The following is a 21,641-nucleotide window of genomic DNA, read 5'->3' on the forward strand; positions in this document are numbered from 1 at the left end:
GTTAGTTAGTTAGTTAGTTAGTTAATGCATCATCAAAACCGTTCTAGCCAGCCCCCTCCCCCTCCCCGGAAACAAAGAAACCAAAAAAAAAACCAAAAAAAAAAAAAAAAATAAAAATAAAATAAAAGGAGAAGACATGACTGGCAGTTGGTCCATTTGTTCGTAAGACCGCGTTTCCTCTTGGTCTGCATTGTTTGTTTTTCTGGTTTTTAAATTGTCCTCCCATCTTCTTTTTTTTTTTCTTTTCCTTTAAAAAAAAATTCTCTCGGAGTCCTTCATGCCTTTTTTTTTCTTTACAGCTCCTCAGATGCAATAAAGTCTTCCTCAAATGTACAGTATTTCTTACAATATAAGTTATATGCAATGTTCAGCGTTTTTTATTTTATTTTATTTTATTTTTTTCACAGCACTAGAGATCCTGTCCAATAGGGAATGCAAGTTCTGAATGGCTTATTCACAAATGGTATCCAGATTCAGTGGGTAAGAATACATAGACGCCATAGTGAGTTCCTTTAAAAAGTGGCAAACATCACTTTTTTAAAACTTTTTTTTTTTGCTTTTTCTCTTTTTTTCTTTTTTTTCCTTTTTTGTGCTTTTTGTAGTTTTTTTCTGTGTTTTTAATTTTTTTCTCTCTCTTATGCCTTCAAATAACTTTTTTTTTTATTTTATTTTTTTTTAATCCTTTTTTTTTTTCCCCCTCCCATTTGATTCGGGACGTCAGACCCATAACCACACGCCTGCAAAAATGCAAGTATATAAAGTAAATCTCATTTTGAGACTGTAAGCATTCAGCAGGGGAGTCTCTTGCTAACCCATGGCAGTGACCATACTGGAAGGATGGTGAGGTCCAAAGGAGAGGCTGGATGGAGGATGCATCGGTGTCGGTGTAGTCAGCATGTGGCTGGAGTGACTGAAAGGTGAAATGTGGCTGATGGAGGACATGTGTCTGGAGAGGGCGGCGGGGTTAAAGGAGCTGCTCTTGGGAAAGTCTTCGAGGTTGTCATGGACCTTTTTGCACTTTTTGGATTTGCTAGACATTTTTCGGTTTCTGGTCTGAATTCCTTCCTTCTTCATAGTCAGGGGTCTGTTAATCTAAACAAAAATCAATTATTTTTTTTGTGCTTCCATCCCTTCTCCCCAAATCACCATAGGATCCGTGTACCCCATGCCCCATATCCTGGGGCTGTGCCCAGCACCAGCTGGTTGGCAGCCCCCCTCCCTCCCTGTACACCCCATTTGCCATTGTTACACAACCTCTTCCCCTGTGCCATGGCTACACAAACACTCCCCATCCACCCCAAAATTCAGATCCCACCAGGACATCCCAAGTTTGGATATTTCTAAACACAAGACAACAGAAAATTTCTGGCAGAGCCACATGGGAGCAAAACATACCCGAATAACTCACAGCGGCTGAAAAATTTCAACTATCCGCACATTAGGTAATTGCACCCGTGTTTAGGAACAAAACCAATCATTATCACCTAGAAATACTCCCCACAGACACCATCTCACCCCGAGGCTTCCTGTCTGATCTAAAACCATTATCAGCAAGAGTTGCTGGGATTTCAGTGCTATGAGGGGTCTCAAACTTTCACAGTGGCATTAGGGAGCTGGGTAACTCTTCACAAAAGTGTCAAGTCTTTGTTTTATTTTTCTGCTTTCCAAAGATTTTTCTCTAATCATCCTTTCTGGTTTACTTTAGCCAATCTGATTTTACTTCTAAAGCCTTTCAGGTTTTTTTTGGGGGGGCTGAAACAGGTATCTGTGCTGCCCAGCAGAGCATTTTCTACTTGCATACAAACATATCTGTAGTAAAATTAAACATTAAATTCTCCTGTATGGATCTACACAGCAGCAATTATCATCCATCAAGGTTAGGAAGTGGTAGCAAAAATCTATTGGACCCCCTGCAGGAAACACTTATTACTCTAGGTCGTTCTATGTAGGGACGGGATTTGGACTTTGATGATCCTAATGGGTCCCTTCCAGCTCAGGCTATTCCACAATTCTGTGACTCTCTGCTGCATAGAGAGACAGCATCATAATATGCACTAGAACAAGTGACATGGAACCCCCACAAACCACACTTGGGAAGGGATTTATGCATCCAATATCCATAAACAACCTTAAAAATATGGACTTGGGGGTCTGTGTGGGTATTGCACTGGTTCCCCTGCAGGATTTCACCTATAGCAGAAGGCAGAGGAGCCCAGCAAATCACCCTGAGGTTGAACCACCTTTCTTAATAAAAGTGAGCACGTGATGGCACGAGGGGCATTCTGCAAGAGGGAGAAAAGATGAACCCCCTATCCACCGGGATCTGCTGTCTCAGACCCAGCAAAGGACAATGGAAAAATGTGCCTGCAAGGGTCCTGAGCAGCTCTTCACCCATAAGACCTTAAATCAGCACAAGGAGCAAAGCATTCCCTTCTACGTGAACACAGCAAAGTTTCACTTGTTGCTCCTCATTCCTGGTCCTTTTCCCCACAGCATGTGAATCATTCTTGGGTTTCTCTCCCCAGGGAAGCTGGGATACAATAACTCCCTGTTACAGGCAGAGATGGAGTCACAGGAAGAGGAAGGACCAGGCTCATCTCCAGTTTAGGCATTCCCAAAGTTCATCATGTCAGTCTGAATTTGTGACCCCAGGCTCTCTGCACCAGCAGTGATAGGAACCTTCACCTCATCTAAAAATGGGTGAATTTTTACATGATTCCTCTACCTCAGGATGAAGGGATCATGAAGGAGCTGCCCTGCTTGCCAGCAGCTAAATTTAGGAAGGATCTGCCCATGTGCAGCCCAACAAGAGCCCTGGGGCAGCAAGAAGCAAAACTTCAAATGTGATGGGCTCCAAATGCAACACCACCTGTCTCCCTGGGTTCCTGTCCTCACTGAGGGAATGGGGATCCACACAAAAGGAAGGACCTTTGCTCCAGATCAGTGACTGGGATGGGAAAGCTTTGCCTGGCCTGTGTTCAGTCAGCCAGCAGGGATGTGTTGCCCAGGTTCAAAACCAGGAGGAAGTAGTAAGGGAGCCCCACCAGGCAGCAATGCTCGAAGGGACCAGAAAGTCTGAATCCCTGATGAATTCCAGCTCAGATTTGAGGAGGCCCACACAGCCCCAGTCTCCCCAGCTTCTAATGAGGATTTGTATCATGACACAAAGACCCAGGACCAGCCAGAACTAATTTGCAGGTGAAGCAGCAAAGGTGCAAGCTCAGGAGCTGGTGGTGGCAAAGTGACATAAGCCTGGTGCTGGACTGGGGCTGTGCTGGGTCTTGGAGCAAGCACGTGGTCCTGACCCCATGTTGCTTGGTGTCATGTCCCTCAGGACAGTGAACACCTCCTCAGAGCAACATCTCTCATGTTTCACTCAGTCTCTTAGAACAGGTTGGCCCAGGCCATGATTTGATGTGAAACTCAAGGATGGGAATACCGTTTTTGTTCAGGATGGTGGCAAAGCCATGGCCAGCCCCACCACTGGGGTCAGAGCTGCCATCCAAGCTGTTGGCTGGACACATCATGTGTGTGTGTGCATGGTCTCACACTCCTAGCAGGTAACCAATCCCAGTGCAAATAGATAAGAACTCTGATAAATGCAAGAAAGAGTGAGACCGGCACAGCTGAAGCAGCAAGCTGGAAAATTTTTCCAGTGACTTCAAAGACCATTCACAAGCAGGGTTAAAGTGGTCCCCAAAACATCAAAGGCATGGACCCATCTCTGTTTCTGGGGTAGAGAAATGAAAGACCCAGAGGGAAGACCTTGTCTGTGAAAATTCGTTCTGATAAAAATGACAAACACATGCTAAATTAAAATTAAACCAGCCCAACGCATGTATATGAAATTCATTAATTTCAGATGGAGCCAATTAATTATGGGCAGGAATTATGCTCTTTGTTTTATCATATGCAAAATACTGACTGCTCTGCTCTTGGGACACACAGCCCTGCTTTAGGGTATTGTGAAAGGGGCCTTTTCTGATGAATTTTGCCAAAAACAGTGGCAAATCACTCAATTCTATGGGTACAGGCCAGTTTGCTGTGCACCTCCAGCAAGGTACACACTCCCACCCATCCCTGAAGTGCACAAAGGCTCATCCCGCTTCTAAGGACTGAAATAACAAGGATGAGAACCTCATATTCAACAGATCAAATGCAGGGGATAGTCTTAACCATTATAGGTCTGATCTTGCTCTGACTGAAGACAATGGGATTTTGCCATTGACCTCAATAAGGTCCTGTCACTGAAGCGGATTTATCCTTCAGACATAGTCATTACAATGTTGGGTTAATCTTCCAGGCTGGCTGTATCTTAGAAAGCACTCTGGGATGCCACAGGATGAAAGGCACCATATCAATGTGAAATATTAGTCATTGTTAATACTGGTGTTAATGGAGCCGGCTCTTGTTGAAGTCAGTGGGAGGAATGCCAACAGCTCCACTAAATGCACCCCAAGACTATTATGATTATTGCTTATATCCTACTGACAAATGGGTTTGCTTAAGCTGTGGGAATCAACAGTAAAACAAACTGATATAGCTCCGTGAAAAAAATGAACACCATGGAAAAAAATAGCCTTTTCACTGCAGTCATTCCCAGTGTGGACATAAAATCTGGGTAAGTTTCAACTGCAGATCAACACATGAAAATATCCTAATGATGTTAAGGTCCAAGAAAATTTCATTAAACCGAAAGAAAAGAAAAAATGGGGAGGGGGATGGATAAAAAAGCAGCCAGGAATTTGCTACAGCCTAGCCCGAAACAGGTTTAAGGCATCTTCTGAGCACCCAGACATTCCACTGGCATTGGCACAACATCTGTGCCGACGCTCAGGTGCTTGGGAGGGACATGCTACAATCAGCCTCTCTATTCCTGATGCCTCTCCTGATGTAAAACCCACAGAGAAAAGACACACGCAGGGAGCAAGCTCACACTTCTTACTGCAGTCATAGTTAAATATTTTAAGAATTTCTTTTTTTAAAAAAGGATCTACCCACTCATATCTAGATTTTAGTACCCTTGCCTACTTATGCTACTGCACACAGGATCTAAGTCCTCTGGGGGGTTCATTTAAGCAGGTCCCATTAATGGAGTTGCTCATAAGGCAAGATACTACTTGACTTTGGTAAGTAGCTCTGCTGAGCTTTTAAGCAGCTGTTGGAGTTTTTAATGAACATGAAAATGGTTCCAATGTGCTCAAGGCCTGCCCCATGTCACAGATTTCACAGCTGGATCTGCGTTTCCCTAAACAGTGGATCTGGGGGTCAACTCAGGCCAACCAGGTTTGCAATGTCAGTGAGAAAAAGAAAAGGATGTGCTCTTGCAGGCACATTACTGGAGACCCCCAGCACTCAGACACCATTCCAGACACCTTAGGAAGGATTCCTCCAGTCAGATGTCTACAATGAAGGTAGACACTCATCATCCTGCCCTCTTTCTGGGGAGAAACTACATAACCTTCAAGTGCCCAAGTCATCTCATTCAAACACAGGCATCAACCAGTGTCATTTGGGAAGAGCCTATTTTCTACAAAAGGCTTTACTGGATACAGGAAATGTAGCTCAGGTATAGGTCTCCCAATAAATTTCCCAAACTACACAATTTAAGTCCTACCACTGGTGCTACAAGACCAAAGTGAAAACGGAGCACAAGCACAGACTCCCCCAGTGAAGCTGACTGACCTTACTCCCTTCTTGCCAAGGAAATAGCAAACAGAATATTTTCTTGTGATATTCTGAGAGCTTTCGCTCTGGGTCCAGCCTGTTTGTTTGCAGTGATCACACTGAGAGTTTGATGACAAGCTTTGCTTGCTACATGGGACTCAAAACGTGCTGAGACACCTGCCCGCTAAAGAGTAAACACATTTTCCTTTTTTCCAAGAGAGATGCCTCCCATGAAAAAGGTGAAAAATTAGCCTGGTTGTTTGCTGGCTTTTTTTTCTACTTAATCCAAACTTGTTTACTCATCCCGAGAAACCAAAGAGCTTGAAATAACAAATGGAAGAGACTGAGACACCACATGGGTTGGGTGCCCCATGAAACACAGTATGTCTTTGATGTGTTTGCATGGGTGGACATAAGGGCAAAACACAACCCCATATTTCTAAACCAAACATAAAGCAATCAACCATTTGGGGAAAAAAAATAAAACTTTATCAAAGCAGAGAAATTGCAAGCCTTTTCCTCCTTCTGACACAATAATTATTCTAATGCCACGTGGAATGAAAGTAACAGAAGAAGCCTTAAGTGTCCTTTATTAGTGCTATTATTCAGTAGAAAACTTTTCAGGTCCCTTTAGCTCTTTCCCTGGGGCACATATCACTGGTTTCTGCAAGCTGGCTTTGCATGGAGATATTAGATTAAATCTGCCAGCCATTTCATTTCATTTCTCCTTCCCTTCCATGACAGATGCTTTAAAATTCACATCACAGGTTGAGCAGACTCCGCAACCCACTAACTAAATCAAGTCCTTTTTTGGTTTAGGAATCGCTTGCGTCAAAGAGGGCAAACACAAGACCGAAATAAATCATCTTTGGGGACTGGACAAAGGCAGCCACAAAACCAAGAATGATCTAAATGCTGGCACATTTTGCTTTTTTCTCCAGAGTTTGTATTTGCTGGAGGAACCAAGCTACACATAGTCGGGGTATCAGCTTGCAGGACGGCGTGTTGTCTTTTCCAACCCTCTGAGCCCAATCAGCAGCAGATAATGTCTCTCTGTGTTGATCCACCCCTCCTTTCTTGGCTCAGGCATGGGAAAGCTCTAACATTACCCATGGATAGCCCTGTTTTATACCTTCCCAAGTTGGACAGGCTATGTTTGAAAGGCTGACAACTCATCCCTCCAGCCCCCAAGGTCCCCAAAGGGATAACAGGGTCTCTTCCACACAAGACTGGAAATCCTTAAGTCAAGGAAGAGTTTGGACCATCAAGCACTGGAGCTGAGGCCCTGTAATTGAGTGTTACAGTCACACTTACATTGTGCAGCTTGTAGTAGAGCCCGCAGGCGTTACAGACGGGATCGCCGTTGGCATTTCTCCTCCACAGGGTGGTAGTGGTGGTCTGACAGTTTGCACAGGACGTGCCCGCCCTCCTGGCTGCAGACTGGGGGAAGGAGGGAGAGAGACAGGGGAAGAGAAGGAGAGAAAGAGGAAAACACCAGTGTTAAAAAAAAAAAAATTAAAATAAATGCGATCAGCAAAATTTCTGAGAAAGAAAACATCAACCCTGCAAGACTGACGCACATCGGCAGAGGCCTCCAGAAACTGACTTGTGAGAACAAATAATAATTGTGAAAAAAATCCCCGAGGTACTTTAATCCCAAATTATATGTGAACTGAATCAGGTGCCAAAGGGCATCCTAAAAGTGAGTGCTAAAACCTCTGATAGAACTCATCAAAATTAGCAGCGCTGGCACAGCCCATTCCAGAGGGGAAAATGTTATTTAAATGCCAACGTGTCTTTCCATCTTAACTCTCCCAGACCCCCCGAGGGGTCTAATTCTGCAGTCAGGGCCTGAACAGTCAACGGGCATGAGTCACGGCGGCTCCGGCGAGCGCCGGGTGAGACCCGGGTGGGCAGCTGCTCGCCGGGACCGACCGCGGGCACAGCCCGGTCCTGCAAATTCAGCTCAGCTTCAAAGGATACAGGATCCAGATCGGAAATAACACTGTGGCAAAGAGCAAGAATCCCAACTTTTTTAATTACACCCTTTTTGCAGCCCAAACCTTCATGTTTATTTAAGAACTGGTAAAGAGCCCGAGAGCAGGATTTACCATTTCAAAAAGGGGTAGGAACAAGAGAAAAAAAAAAAGTCTATGTGCCAAAGTGTATAGAGAAGCTTTTTCTTTTAGCTGTGAAAATGATTTAGCAAAGTCAAATTTAGTAAAGTCGCTCTCCTTTCACATGCATGAATTTGTGTTATCATTTAAAAATTGTAACTTTAGAAAACAAATTGCTCTTCTGCCACTGAAGGAGGAACAGGAGTTTTCGGACTGCGGCGTGAGCGCGCATGAGTTTTTGCGTGTGCAAGTGCCTACAGCTCCCAAAAAAAAAAAAAGGGCCTTTATAACCCATCCTATCTCTTCTTCATCAATATGACACAGTCCCAGAGCTCTGATTTCATCCCCATGCATTGCTTTCAATGGGACTGCTCATGTGCTTAAAGTTAAAACATGTGCTTAAGCGATTTGCCAGATCATAGCAATGCTTGGCACCTTGCAGAACTGAGCCTTTAATGCTCTCTTTTGTGCTCTTACTGTTTCAAATTTACCCCTCACCCCACACAGCCGCACACTGTGGTGCATCCAACATTTTAAAAAAAAAAAAAAAAAAGAAAGAAAGAAAATACCACATCTTTGGATACCGTACAACAAACCCAAAATGCAAACATGGACACTGGCACAGCGTTAGCGTTAATACCAACTCTTGTTAGGTCATGTTGCAATTTTAATCATAATTGAATGCGGCGTAGGTGGAGAGAGAACGGGTTGGTTTTGCTTTAGATAGAGGAGAATTTTTTTTTTCTTTTAATTAGACAAAAAGGACTGTCTCAAAAATAAATAAGACAATGCCCACGAGCATTAGGAAGCATCACAGAGGGCCTGGTCTGGCAGCAAGTGGCTCTCCCGGGCTGCCTTTGGGGACAGTTCCATTTTGCCTGACCATAAACCACTCTGAGCCGAGCCGATCCCAAGCCTGAGGAGGCCTTTAACTGACTTCTCCATACTGATGACCAGAAGGAGCTGGGAACAGCAAATGGGTCTCTGGCTGCAAAAATCCCAGTGCCAGAAGATAAAGCATCCCACCATGAGAACAGCAGAGCCCCAAATTGATGTGTAACACACACGCTTCAGTCCTGCCTTCCTCCCAACCATGCCATAGACCCAGATTTGGTTCCCATCAAGATCACCAGGATAATGAATGTGCTTTAAAAGCAGCTCAGAGACAACACCTTACAGAGCTGGGTTCTCATTGAGAGCCGGGGGATGGGTCTGCAGGTCTCTGCCACCCAACTCCCGCCAGGAAGCACGTGTGGCTCCGAGGGACACGAGTGGCTCCGAGGCTTGGATTGAGCCTTTCAGTGGCAGCTTTGCCCTTATCAGACCCAAAAATCAAGCCTAAGGAAATTTCTAAAAACCAGTGATATTTGACTCAGCCCACACAGGGGAAACATCCCCTTTGAAGATATTTGGGGTTTCTACATGGTGCTCACCGTAATTTCTCTTACTGCAAGCACATTCAAAAGACACGCCTGGTCACCACCTTGCTGCCTTCAAACAAACTCTGACATTAAATAAGCAAATAAATCACAACATCCACTGTCTTCTCTAAAACCTCTTCCAACTCCTGTATTTCCCCTACGAAAATTCAGCATCATTAGCTGAATATTTTAAGCTCTTTCAGTCCCAGAGTGTACTTTTTATGCTGTACCAACTTCTACCAGAGACACCGGCAGTGGCCAGGAAACAATGAATAATAACACTATTGTAAAGCTCCCAGGAATGGCATCCACTGAGCTAATCACCGACTAGGGGCCTGGCCATGTCAGTAATGGGATGACTAATTAGTTGCCCCATATCATCTGCAGGACCAGGCCCCATGGCCCAGCTGCCTGTGAGTCCACAACTTCAGAAGTACTGGTAGTGATGAGAAGGTGGAATTGAGGAGGGTGCAGTAGGGACCAAATGCTGATAAGGACGATAAATTAAGGGGCATTTTCAATGTCTGGATTTATCCACAAAGTCACAAGCATAAGTTTCCTAAAATATGATTCCATATGCATGGGCTTACTGAGAAATTGGCTGTAATCCTTCCAAAACCAGCGTGACTGGACATGGAAATGGAGAGCTCTGCGTCCACATGGAAAGGGAAAGGGAGAAAAATTAAAAGAAGGTTTTCTCAGCAGTGACAAGGCTGTCACTGGCTGTGAGAGGGACAGGAATGGTCTCCAGTAGGGCTGTAGACCTTTTAAACAGAGTGATGGTACCATCTGCCTGTTCTTGATCGTCCTACCAACATCTCCACATCTTCCACCTTCCCCCGAGATAAAGCAGAGCTGTCTGAGCCTCCTCACCCAGCAAGGCTCCATCCATCTCACCTAAAGGACACCCTTACAAAAACACTCATTGAATTTAACAAGGCTTGGGCTGCGTTCTCAGCACCTCAGAACTCAGAAGTTCTTTGCCTCCTCTCTCCCACCCATTGAATCCAATCATCAGTTTCAGCTAATCAGCTGTGACCAGAGCCTACAAAACCATCCCAAGGTCATGCAGGAAACTTGAGGCAGAGAGAAGGAGCTGGATGCCCACCCTGAGCCTCCATCCACATGCTGCCTTCCGCCTACCATCACAAGGCAGGAGAGATCCAGTCAAGCCACATCCAGGCGCACAAAACGCGAACACGGGTCCAGCTTTGGTGCCTTCTCATTGTTTTTTTTTATCAGAGGTTAGCAAGAGAAATAAATAGAGATGCAAACAGCATTAGGGATGTTTTTCTTTCTTTTTTCCCAGACAGTGTTAAGTGGGGAAAAAAAAAATGTAGAAAAATCAAATTTCACGTTTAGGAAAGGTCGCATTCAAAGAACGGGAACTTTTTGTAACTTAAACTTTAACTAAAATGCCGAAAGATTGGAGCGATTATGCAAGACAAGGTCTCTCTTTACTTCTTTTCTTTCTCTCTCTTTTTTTTTCCCCCAAGAATGACCTTTTACTATGTATTTATTTATATAGTTCATTTTACATGTGCCGGGCTCGGGGTGACTCGGGACATTCTTTCGTGGTTCCATCAGACACTTTTTGAAAGCTCTCCCCCCCTTTTCCAGCCGCTTTCCTATTCTGCCTCCCCCTCCGCTTGTTTGGATACGCTCAAGCTCCTGTGTGTTTGGGCTGGGGAAACGGAGCTGTTGTTTAGGAGTTATCTCCAGGGCTCAGATATCCGGCAGCTTTTTCCTAGGAAGTTAACTTTACACATAAAGAGAGAACGAGGGAAAAAAAAAAAAAAAAAAAAAAAAAAAAAAGGAGGGGGTGTGTGTATAAGACAGAAGGGCCGGGGGGAGGAGGAGAAGAGAACAAGAGAGCTGCCCAAAAAAAAACAAAAAAAAATCAAAATTCCAGCCTGTACTTCCCTCCCTAGAAAGCTTTTCCTTTTTTCTAACAAGGCTATGAAAGATGAGGGAGACAGATATTTTCCTATATGGGAAAAGCCCATGGAGAGGTTTTGTACGCAGGAAGTTTGGGGGATAAAGCAACAAACCCACAACTTCCCCAAAACTCACATGACCAGACAGAGCTGTCACTGCTGCTCTCCACAGCATAACCCCTCCTGGGAATGTACCCTGCAAATGCATCCCAGTGCCAGAGGGAATAAAGCAAATCCAATTTTAGGGGCATCTCCCAGGTGAGGAAGCTGATCCACATCTAAGAGCTGCCGGACAGAGGCCGTGAGCACCTTCACGGGGAATGCAAAGCCAATGAACCAACCCTCTCCTGCCTGCAGTGTCTGCCCATGCCAGGCACAAGCCTCACACAACTGGCCAGACCCATCCATCAGCTCAGAAATTCCATGGAGAGGTGAGAGCCACTTTTCCTCTGCATTTTGAGCAGCTCCCAGGAGCCCTTCCACACCTTTAATCCTGACGAAACCAAACGTGCCTCGATTCGAAACATTCAGTAACTTCTCAAGCAGTGACCATAATTTTTTCCCCCTCTTGATATACTTTTTTCCCCTTGTGATCTCTCTGATTATTTGCCAAATATACTTCAGCATATTTATTAGCCATGCCCACAGCTTCCAGACCTTTTTGTGGCTTCCAGGAAATTGCATGAATAGATCGCTGAGGATGCCGAAGTGTGTTGCCTGTACGTAGAACAGTTGCCAGGCTTGTAACTATTATTTCAAATGTTTACCCGCACATTTCATCTTCCTCCAGCTTCTGTGGCCTGGGCACACACTCGGCTTTGCACACCCCCATCCCCTGCCTTGTGTCCTCGCTCACACCAGCTTAAAGGGGAATGACACAATTTGAGACCCAGATGGCACAGGCACAAATGACCACACCGGGTACCAGCGGCACCAGGACCTGATGGTTCAAGATCTCTGCAGGACCAAGGTCTGTCTAATGCCCCACTGACACCTGGGATCCAGTTTGGGTCCCTTCTCCATGACATCCCCAGCCAAGGGGGATGGAGACACACGTAAGAAGGTGGAGGCAGCAGTCTGGAGAGCCCAGCAGAAATCCTGTTCTCCTGATAATCTCTTTGGTCACTAGGAAAGTATTATTCTGCCCTTAAGCCCTGGTAAGAGCCACCATCCATGGGTCATCATCCAGAAGCACTGTGTGGAGGCATCTGTCCCATTGTGACCTGGCAGAAAACTCAGTTCTGGTTTGCAAGAAGCCCTGGATCTTGATTTTTTAACCTGTTTTGCAGTTTTCAAGAGGACCAGACAACTGAGGCCCACAGCAGCTGGGATCATCTCTCCCAGCATCCCTTTCTCACAGCCCTCTGACGCTGTGACACCAGTGGGAGCTGGTTGAGATTCCCTGTCCATCCCGAGCTGCAGATAGGAAGCAAAAGTTGCAGAAGAAGAAAAAGAAAGAAAAAAATAGAAGGAGACTCACCAGCCTTCTCTTGGGTTTGATCAGGGGCCGGTTCTGCCCGTTCATTTTGTGATAGAGTCCGCAGGCGTTACACAAATAGTGCCCGGTGCCGTCTCTTCTCCACAGGGGGGTTGAGGTAGCCCCACAATTTACACACTCCCTGCCTTCTGGAAACAAGAGAGCACATAGTTCACTTAGGGAAACCGGAAGTGAAATGAGCTGGGGAAAGCCCTCCTCCCCCCAGAACAACTCACAACCTCCCAAGAGACCCAGCCATGCCCGACCCTGCCAGTCTTCCCCAAGCTCAGGGATGTCCAAGCAAAGGTCCAAGGCCATGACTGAATTATGTCCCTGTCACAGGGGAATCTGGTGGGTTCTGATCCTGTTCCCTTCCCCAGCACCACTGTGCAGGCAGCATCAGGCCCGTGTCCCAGCAGCAGGAAAGAGGGATGGTGGCAATGACAATCCAAATGCTGTGGTGGCTCAAGGGGCTCCATAGAGAAGCTCTCACTCCTCCTACAGGTTTCTCCCTTTGTGGGGGGAGGGCGACTGACAGTTTCCCCTCACCTTTAGACTAAGCACTTCTACAACTTTCCAGTCCCCTGTTGCCATATGCACTAGACAAACTTTGGTAGGCTTTGCAAGAAGCCTCCAACCCTCTAACCTTGTTTGGATACAGAATTTAAGTCCATGCCCCTCTTTCTGATGTGTATGAGGACCCTGGTGTCACCCCTTGAGCTCCAGGGGTGTGCATGAGCCTGGGGGGCTCTACCTCTGACCTCAGGTCAAACCACATCAAGGATCCCCAAAATAATCACAGATCAACAATCAAAACATCTCCCTAGCCCCAGCCAGCACACAAAAACTCTGCCAATATCTGCTATTGATTAATTCGCAATTAAGCTTCCACCACCCAAAACTTGCAGAAACCCTTCTGGTTTCCCTACAGCATCCACAGCCTGATGATCCATCCCTGCTGTCTGGGATAGCAAACAGCCTCAAGCCTGCCTGAGCCCTCATTAAGGTCTTTCCTTCCTTCTTCTCCTGCTTTTGGGCACCACTTTATCCTCTCCCTGGCTATTGCAGGGGGCAATCTCCCCCAGCCCACCAGTTCCCAGTTTGGGGGAAGGAACTGGGAGGTTGAGGACGTGCCTCTAAGCTACTTCCAGAGGACTGAGGGGTTTTTCGTTGGGTCTTTGGTTTATTAGGGGAGGTTTTCTTGTACTTAATGCCACTTGTGGCCGACCTGAGAGTAGAAGCAGACCTCAGCCGGGCAGAGCAGAGTGAACTCAACAGAGCCAACTCCCTGCTGCCCCAGCCTGTGCTGCCTTCGAGCAAGAGGCATCCGTGCCCTAACCACAAACAGCAACCGTCTTTCCAGAGCCTTTGCACTGAACCCTTCTCCTCTCACCCCCCCAACAACAAAAAAATAAAATACTTTTGCAGCCATTTCTCCCTCTTCCATCCTGGAAAAACACCCTCTCCCTCCTTTTTCTCCGGCTCTAACCCTCTTTGTCTGCGAGCTTCCAGCTTGACAAAATCAACTTTTAAAGGGGAAAAAAAAAAAAAAAAAAAGAAAGAAAAAAATAGGTGTTGCTGCTGGGGTTGGTTTATCACGAACCGCAGATGTCTTTCTAGAAGGTAAAGTAACAGAAAGTGGCAAAAGGAAAACAAGAGGGGAGGGTGGAGGGGGGCCAAGACGGTTTGAAAATACCGCGCAGCCGGTGCCCCGGCGGGAGCTGTGGCTCGGCGGGCGCCGGGACGGCCGGGGGATGCTCAGCACCGCCCGGGGCGAGAATAAACCGGTCCCTACTCCGGACATAGCACCCGGTCCGTACTGAGGCCAGGCGGGGAGCCGGTCCCGTTAATACCCAGGTCGTTTTGTTCCCCTCCGGTTAAACGGGGCAGCCGCTCCGGGGCTGTTTGAGTCTCTGTCCCTCTCTTTTGTCTCACTCCATCTCTCTCTCTCTCCTGCTTTCATGTACAAAACATACAGGTCTGGGTTTTTTTGTCACTCTAACCGCATCCGGACTCTATTAAAGTTCCTGGCGCTGGATAAACAATGCAACTGTCGCGTGCAGCAGTCTGAAAATAATTGGATTAGCTCAAACATATCAGCTAAATAGAGACAGTCCCTGCTCAGACAGACAGAGTAAATGTCACCCTGGAAAAACCCTGAAAACTGATCTCATTCATGCCAGGCAACCCTGCAGCAGCCTCCTCGGAAAAAGAAAAAAAAATAGAGGGGGGGGGAGAAAAAGAAAAATTTAAAAAAAAAAAAAGAGTTTTGACTAATCGCCCTTTCCTCTGCACACACACAGATACACACCCCTCGGCTCACACATAGCCCTCGGTGCACACAGGGCAAGACCAGAGCGTCCAGCCGCCGGGAGCCGGAGCCGCGCAGCCCCTCGCTCCCCACCCCGCGGGGCGCGCTCCCCCCGAGAAAGGCGGACAGGGGGACACTTTTAGGATCTTTCATCGGGGGTGATCCAAAGCCCCAGGCACGGAGCTGGCTGGAGCTGGGGGCTGCGTGGGCGAGCTCCCCGCACCGCCCCGGGGAAAACCCTCCCCGCATCCCCGGGCGCCGCATGGGAAGAGGCCCTGGGAAGAGCGAGGCGGAGGGCAGGCGGGGGAAGTTGGCCGGGATTTAGCACCATTATTAAAATACAGAGAGATCGCTAATGCTGCGGTTCCCTCGGTTTCGCTTCCTCCCCGGGCGCCGCAGATGAGCGCACCGTGGGCGCTGGAGGGGCCGGGCCGCCACTGGGGCAGGAGCCCCGCGGCACAGGGTGGGTGGTTTGGGCTCCTGGGCCAGGTTCTAACCCCCCAGCCCGCGCTGGACGAGGGATTTGGTTATAAACCCAGCAGAGCCACCTGTGGGGAAGGTAAAGTGCCGTGTGTGTCTCCCCCACGAGGGCTTCAGCCCCCGCTGCTCATCACACGGATGCTTGTGTGCAACTCTCTGCATGCGGAGAGGAGCGAGGGGCGCAGCCCCATCCCTTTGCCCCCCCCGCTTTCCCCCCACAGCTTCCTCTCCCGAGCAACGGGGATGAAGAAGCCAAAAGCCCTACCTGTGCTTGACCGTGCTTTCGGACGCGATTTACACCCAAACCCGGTTGGCGATCCTCCTAAGAGGCTACTGGGGGGAAAAAGTCCAGAGCCATATTCTGGGACATACGGTGGGTAGGTAGTGATGGGGTGATGAGCGGAGGAGGTGGCTCCTCCTAAAGAGGCCATGCTGCTCCGAGAGTGAGAGGACTCCAGCTTCATGGTGTCGGCCAGGGACACCTGGTATTTGATGCATTCCTTCTCGTCCTGCCGGGTGGAGCCAGTGGAGCCAGGGGTGGAGATGGACGGATCCGGGGACACATCTTTAGGAGGGGTCGGCGGGAAGGTGAAAAGATGCGGGCTGGAGTGGCCGGCGGATAAAGTGGAAGAGGAGGCGGGTGGATAGACGGAAAGGGGTCCCGGTGAGCTGTGATGGATGGAGGTCTTGGAGAAGGGGCTGAGGTTCCAGGGGGAAGCGCTGTGGTGGCTGCTCAGCGCCTTGCTCCCATCCAGCCAGGGCAGCGAGCCGTGCAGCAGCGGGGGGCGGCACACCTGGCTCCCTGCTCGGAGAAAACACAGACACATGTCGGCCTCATCCCTCTGCCACCCTGGCAAAGCCCCACGCGGGGGTCCCGGGACGTTCCCCCCTTTTCCTTCCCAAAGAACTCAGCATGCGGGCGGAGCAAGCAAAATCACATCTGATGCGAAACTCCGCTCCTCTTTAAAAATTAAAATTTAAAAGCTACAAGAGCCCGAGGTGGCAGCCCCGGTCCTGCTCAGGAACAGGTCTCCGGGTCGGGACCCTCCGAGCAGGGGTGCCAGCCCTGTGACACGGGGTTTGGCGAGTCCTGCTTGACTGTCTCCCTTTTCCAGGTAATCCCATGAAGACTTTGAAGCAGAGATCCTGCGTGAAATTGCCAAGCCCCGACTGCAGAAATCATGTTTTTTCTTAGCTGGAAAATGATTTCCCGAACGCAGCCGTGGGCTATAGACCCTGGGAATTTTCTGACCAAACGAAGAAGACCAGAAGATGCCCGCAGACATGTTAATAACCTTTCCAATAGGGCTGATAAACTTTGCAAACTGCTCAGTTTGTCTTTTCTTCTTCCATGAGTCTGCACAGAAATGTTAGATGGCTTTTTCGTGGTAATATGGCACATGCAGAGTGTACCAACTGCCTCAAAAGAAACACTCCATCCCCTTCTTATGACAGGAGACATTTCACTTGTCTTTTAAAATACAGACCTGGACTTTGTACAAAAAAAAAAAAAAATCCACCAGATTTACACAGTCAATTTTGTTCCCCTTCGGTTATAAGTATTCTTAAGGGCTTGTACTTAATATTTTAAATTCATCTCGGCCCTTGCTAAACAAATAGAAAAATATATCTAAATAATCCAATCTACCCAAATCTACAGCAACTTGAACAAATTGCTCTAGGCTGGAAAACACAGTTATTCAACTGGAAGAGAGCAAGTTTGTGCCTGCTAATAAAGCCCTGGAAACCTACTGACATCTAGAGAGCCTTAACCTCTGTAGGTATCGTGATCTGTGTATAGAGACTGCTAAATATACAGGAGAGATGCAAACACAGATGTATAGAGGCACAGATAGTTAAAGAGCTGATGTACTGCCGACAGCTATGTTTGCATGGGAGCTCGTGTGTGTCTAGAAAAGCTCCAAACTGGTTTTCACCGTACCAGACATTTGTGAACAATACTGAAAGTAGCTGCTCGAAAGGAAGGGAAGGTGGGTTATACGAATAGAAAGGGTCAAGATTCATTATCTTCTCCAGGAAGTAGCATAGTAAATAATATTCAGGCTAGATCAGAGAGACCGCATTTCCACTTTCTGCTGATATATTGGAAAAAAAGAAATGAAAAGGAAAGAAAAGAAAGAAAGGACAAAGGCTGCTGATCCTTAGAAATAATTGTTTTAAAGGGACTAATAGCAGAACAATGCAGTTACTGAGCGGAGCCTAATGCAGGCTCGCACTCAACAAGTTGCTGAGGGCTGGGAGCAGCCCCCTGAACCCGCTCGGCTCCATCTCCACTCGCTCATCGCACTTTCTTCTCCTTGATTTTGGGGTGATTTCCACTGCAAACCTCGGGGATTTGGACTTCACCACAACAGAGGTCACAGTCCGCCTTCACAAACCAGCATCTGTTCTTTTCCTTCCTTTTTTATTTTTATCTTTTCCCTATTTTTTTTAACCGTACAGGTAAACTCAGGTCAATAAAGACTGAATCTCTCCAATTCTTCATAAAAGGTGACACGAAAGTACTTATCCCTCCATTGACCTGGGCCCCATCGGCCTCAGGTATTTCACCTCCTTTCTAAAAGCTGTGACCCAGGAACAAACTTCACATCGTGGATCATTACCTTCCTGCAGAACCCTCAGGAAAACACACCAGGTCTGATAACTAATTACACTACAGGCTATATTTTTTTAGTTTCTTTCTTATTTTTAGCCCACGTCATGGCGCTGCCCGGGGTGAGTGTGCAAAACTTTCGACCCAAGCCTAACAAGCTCACCAAGTGCGAATGAAATAGCCCAAGCGTGAGGACAGCGGGGTCATTTTCACACCCCTGCTCTCCAGCTTGCTTTACTTCCACAGAGCAGCTTAATCGTGCAAAAACTAAACACAGTATGAAAACACTAACTGTTAACCTAATTAAACAGAGGGGGGAGAAACCGAAGTGAAAGAGAGAGGGCAAAAGGAAGAAAACAAGAGAAAGATGAAAGGGAGAGAATTAGAAGGAAGGACAGCAAGGGAGAGAGAGGAAAAAGAGGGAAGAGGGATGGGAGAGAGAGGACGAAGAAAAAACTAAGTAGAAAGAAAGAAAGAAGGATAAAAAAGAAAGAAAAAAAAAAGACGAGAAAGAAAGAAAGAAAGTGAAAGAAAGGAAGTAAGCCTGAATTTTTATTTATTTCCAATAAGCCAGCCCCAAAATCCACCCGTGACGTAGCTTCCCCGCCGGCAGGAGAGGGTCTGTCCGACAGGAGAGGGGCCGGCAGGGCTCGGGGCAGCGCGGAGCCGCCGGGACCGGCACCGGGAGCGGGGCAGGACCGGGTCAGCCCCGGGGGAGCCGGGTCTCGGCGCGGGCACTCACCGTGGTGGGCCGTGGGGTATCTCTGCACGGTGGCTCTCACGGAGTTGCCGTAGTACGGAGGGACGGGGTTGCCTTGTCCGTCGATATTAAAAAGTACATCCACTTCCTCGGCGAGAGGATACTGCGTGGGGTCCATGTAGGTATGGCCAAGCGTGGGGTGATGCGAGTCCGGGTGCTGCCCATTGAGCACGGCCGGGTGGTGGTGGCTCACCCACCGCGGCTGGTCCGTGGAGACCTCCATCTTCCGCGCTCGCTGCTCCGCCGCTGCTCTTCCTCCTCCTCCTCCTCCTCCTCAGCAAGGCGCGGAGGGCTTGAGATCGGAGGGGGAGACGCTGCTGGAGTTAATGCAGGGCGGGGAAAAGTGCTCGGCGAGTTTGGGGGATGTTTCTGGTTAGGTTTGTTTTAAAGCGGAGGAAGGGGGGGTGATGGTGACAAACGATCGATTCCAAAAGAAAAAAATTAAAAAAAAAAAAAAAAGGAAAGAAAAAACCGGGAAAATAATAAAATTTGAAAAGGACAAAAAAAAAAAGGAAAACAAAAAAAAAATCGGGGAAAAAAGTTCTCTGCGAATTGAGGTCCCTTCGTATCTTCCGCTCTGTTGCAGATGTTTGTCTTCTTTGATCACCTGTAACGAGAGAGAGGAAAGGGAAGGAGCAGAGAGAGAGAGAGAGAGAGAGAGAGAGAGAGAGGCAGGGAGAGAAACGTGCTTGAGAAGTTCTGAACTTTAGCACCTGACTTTTTAGGCAGGAGAAAACCCATCCCATCCCTCGGCAGCCATCCCTGGGAAGCGCCTGCTCTGCTCTGGACCCACCTCTCCCAGCGCCTCTTTCTCTTTCGCTCTCTCCCGGCTCGGAGCGGAGCCCAGCAGCTCCCACTGCGCTCCTGCCGCCCAGCTCTTACTCTTCCTTGGGTTTGGTGGGGGGGGGGTTGGCTTTTTTTTTTTCTTTTTTTTTGGTCGTCGCCGTTGTTTGTTTATTTGTTTATTTGCTCCATTTACACCTGAGAAGCTCCAGTGGCTTAAGCCGGTGAGAACTTGTGCCATTCGCTGCTCCGCAGCCCCGAGTCACTTTGATTGCTCATTAATTATTATGCAACCGAGAAAGGGGGGAACGGGGGGAAAAGAGAAGGGAGGGAGGGGGGTAAATCAAGGAGAGGGTAAAGTGATGGAGAAGAGAGTAGGGGTGAAGGGAAAGAGAGAGGAGAAAAGGAGGGTGGGGAAAGCGGGGGAAAAAAAGAAAAAAGCAAGAAGTTGCTAAAGAAATTCCGCACAAACCTTGGTGGAGAAGCAGTATGTGACCCAGGAGGGATGAAGCTGAAAGTGCTTGATCAGATCAGATTGTGCTCTCTCGCTCGCCCAATTTTTTTCTCTATTTTTTTTCCTCTCTCTCTTTTTTTTTTCTTTCTCTCTCTCTCTTTTTTTTTTTTTTTTTACAGGGAAGGCATTCTTTCTGAAAGGAGCAGGATGGCGCCAGCCGGCTCAGTGCTTACAGACAGCTGTGGCGAGACGCAACTTAAGGAGGTTCCAGTGTCATAAGCCCGGGGGAGGCGGAGCCTGTCCCCGCCTGAGGAGGGGACCGACGGGGCGCTCCGGCCGCCCCCGCGCTGCCCCCACGGGAACCCTCCGGCGACAACTTCTTTTCATTCCCCTCCGCCTTTTATTTTATTTTATTTTATTTTATTTTTTATTCTCTGTTTTTAAGGGGGAAGTTAAGTTTTCCCGCTGTCCCAGAAACTCCGCGAGCGTCCACTCCGGGAGGTGGTGCGTGGATGGGACGCGTTGGGTTATCCCGCTGATTCCCGGGGGGATGCGAGGCGGATCGGAGCCCCCCAGGAGCGGGGATGCGCCGGCAGGTGCGGGACCTCGGGGGCCGCCCCCCGCCCCCCGAAATAAACCCGCCTCTTCTCGTCTTTAGAGCGGCCTCACGCAGGACTGAATTATTGTTATTTTTAAGGACGCAAGCGCAGAGAAACGGCCGCGCGTTCGGAAATAACACGGTTTTGGGGGGGTTGTTCCCCCCTTTCTCGTTCCACTGGGCACGTCGGGGGCGGTCAGGTAGAGATGGGGGGGTCAGTGTGGGGGGCGGGAGGGGACGGGGGGGCTCATCCCTTGCGTCCGGGGGACTCCATCCCATGGGGCTCCATCCCTTGGGGATCCATCAATCCCTTGAGGATCCATCGATCCCTTGGGGGGTTTCGGGACGGGACCGACGGGACCCCCGGGAGCCCCGGCCGGCCACGCCCCCCCGCGGGATCAGCCAATGGGCGACGGGCAGGAACTGGGGCGCCGGCCGCGGGCGGCTCTGATTGGCTGCTCGCCCGGCCCCCGAAGGCGCTGATTGGCTGCCCCTCCGCGCCCCTCCGGGCCGGCCCGGGCGCTGCGTTGAGCCAGGGCATCCCCTAGCGGTGCCCAGGGGGCATCCCACCGGGAATGGGGTGGGAACGGGGCACGGGGACACCGGAGACACCGGGGAGGGGGAGAGGGGAAAGGGAGAATGAGGGAGAGCGGGTGGAAAGAGAGAGACAAAAGACGAGAGGAGAAAGGAAAGGTAGGAAGAGGGGGAAAAAAATGAAAGATGGAAAGAAGGAAGGGAAAAAAAAGGAAGGAAGAAGGAAGGAAAGAAGTAAAGAGAGAAAGAAGTAAAGAGAGAAAGAGAGAAAGAGAAAGAAAGAAAGAAAGAAAGAAAGAAAGAAAGAAAGAAAGAAAGAAAGAAAGGAAGAAAGAAAGAAAGAAAGAAAGAAAAAGAAAGAAAGAAAGAAAGAAAGAAAGAAAGAAAGAAAGAAAGAAAGAAAGAAAGAAAAAGAAAGAAAGAAAGAAAGAAAGAAAGAAAGAAAGAAAGAAAGAAAGAAAGAAAGAAAGAAAGAAAGAAAGAAAGAA

The 21,641-nt window shown here is 48.2% G+C and overlaps 1 protein-coding gene across 3 annotated transcripts in view; it reads right to left on the bottom strand.

The window, feature by feature from the left end:
• Positions 1-230: 230 nt before the first annotated feature.
• The window catches only part of GATA3 (GATA binding protein 3), a 28,668-nt gene continuing 7,257 nt past the window's right edge, over positions 231-21,641 (bottom strand). Inside the window, exons 1-6 of one of the 3 annotated variants that reach the window (XM_017807712.1) lie at positions 20,040-20,560; positions 18,767-19,391; positions 15,676-16,212; positions 12,623-12,768; positions 6,982-7,107; positions 231-1,092 (exon numbers count right to left, since the gene is read on the bottom strand). In XM_017807712.1, coding sequence (XP_017663201.1) covers positions 808-1,092; positions 6,982-7,107; positions 12,623-12,768; positions 15,676-16,212; positions 18,767-19,007 — 1,335 coding nt within the window. In that variant the 5' untranslated portion in view covers positions 19,008-19,391; positions 20,040-20,560 and the 3' untranslated portion in view covers positions 231-807. Of the gene's footprint in view, positions 1,093-6,981; positions 7,108-12,622; positions 12,769-15,675; positions 16,213-18,766; positions 19,392-20,039; positions 20,561-21,641 lie in introns of those variants that run through there. The other 2 variants (XM_017807713.1, XM_017807711.1) reach the window with 2 other exon arrangements.

The sequence above is a fragment of the Lepidothrix coronata genome, unplaced genomic scaffold (genome assembly GCF_001604755.1).
Source record: "Lepidothrix coronata isolate B3197 unplaced genomic scaffold, Lepidothrix_coronata-1.0 Scaffold20, whole genome shotgun sequence".
NCBI lineage: Eukaryota > Metazoa > Chordata > Aves > Passeriformes > Pipridae > Lepidothrix > Lepidothrix coronata.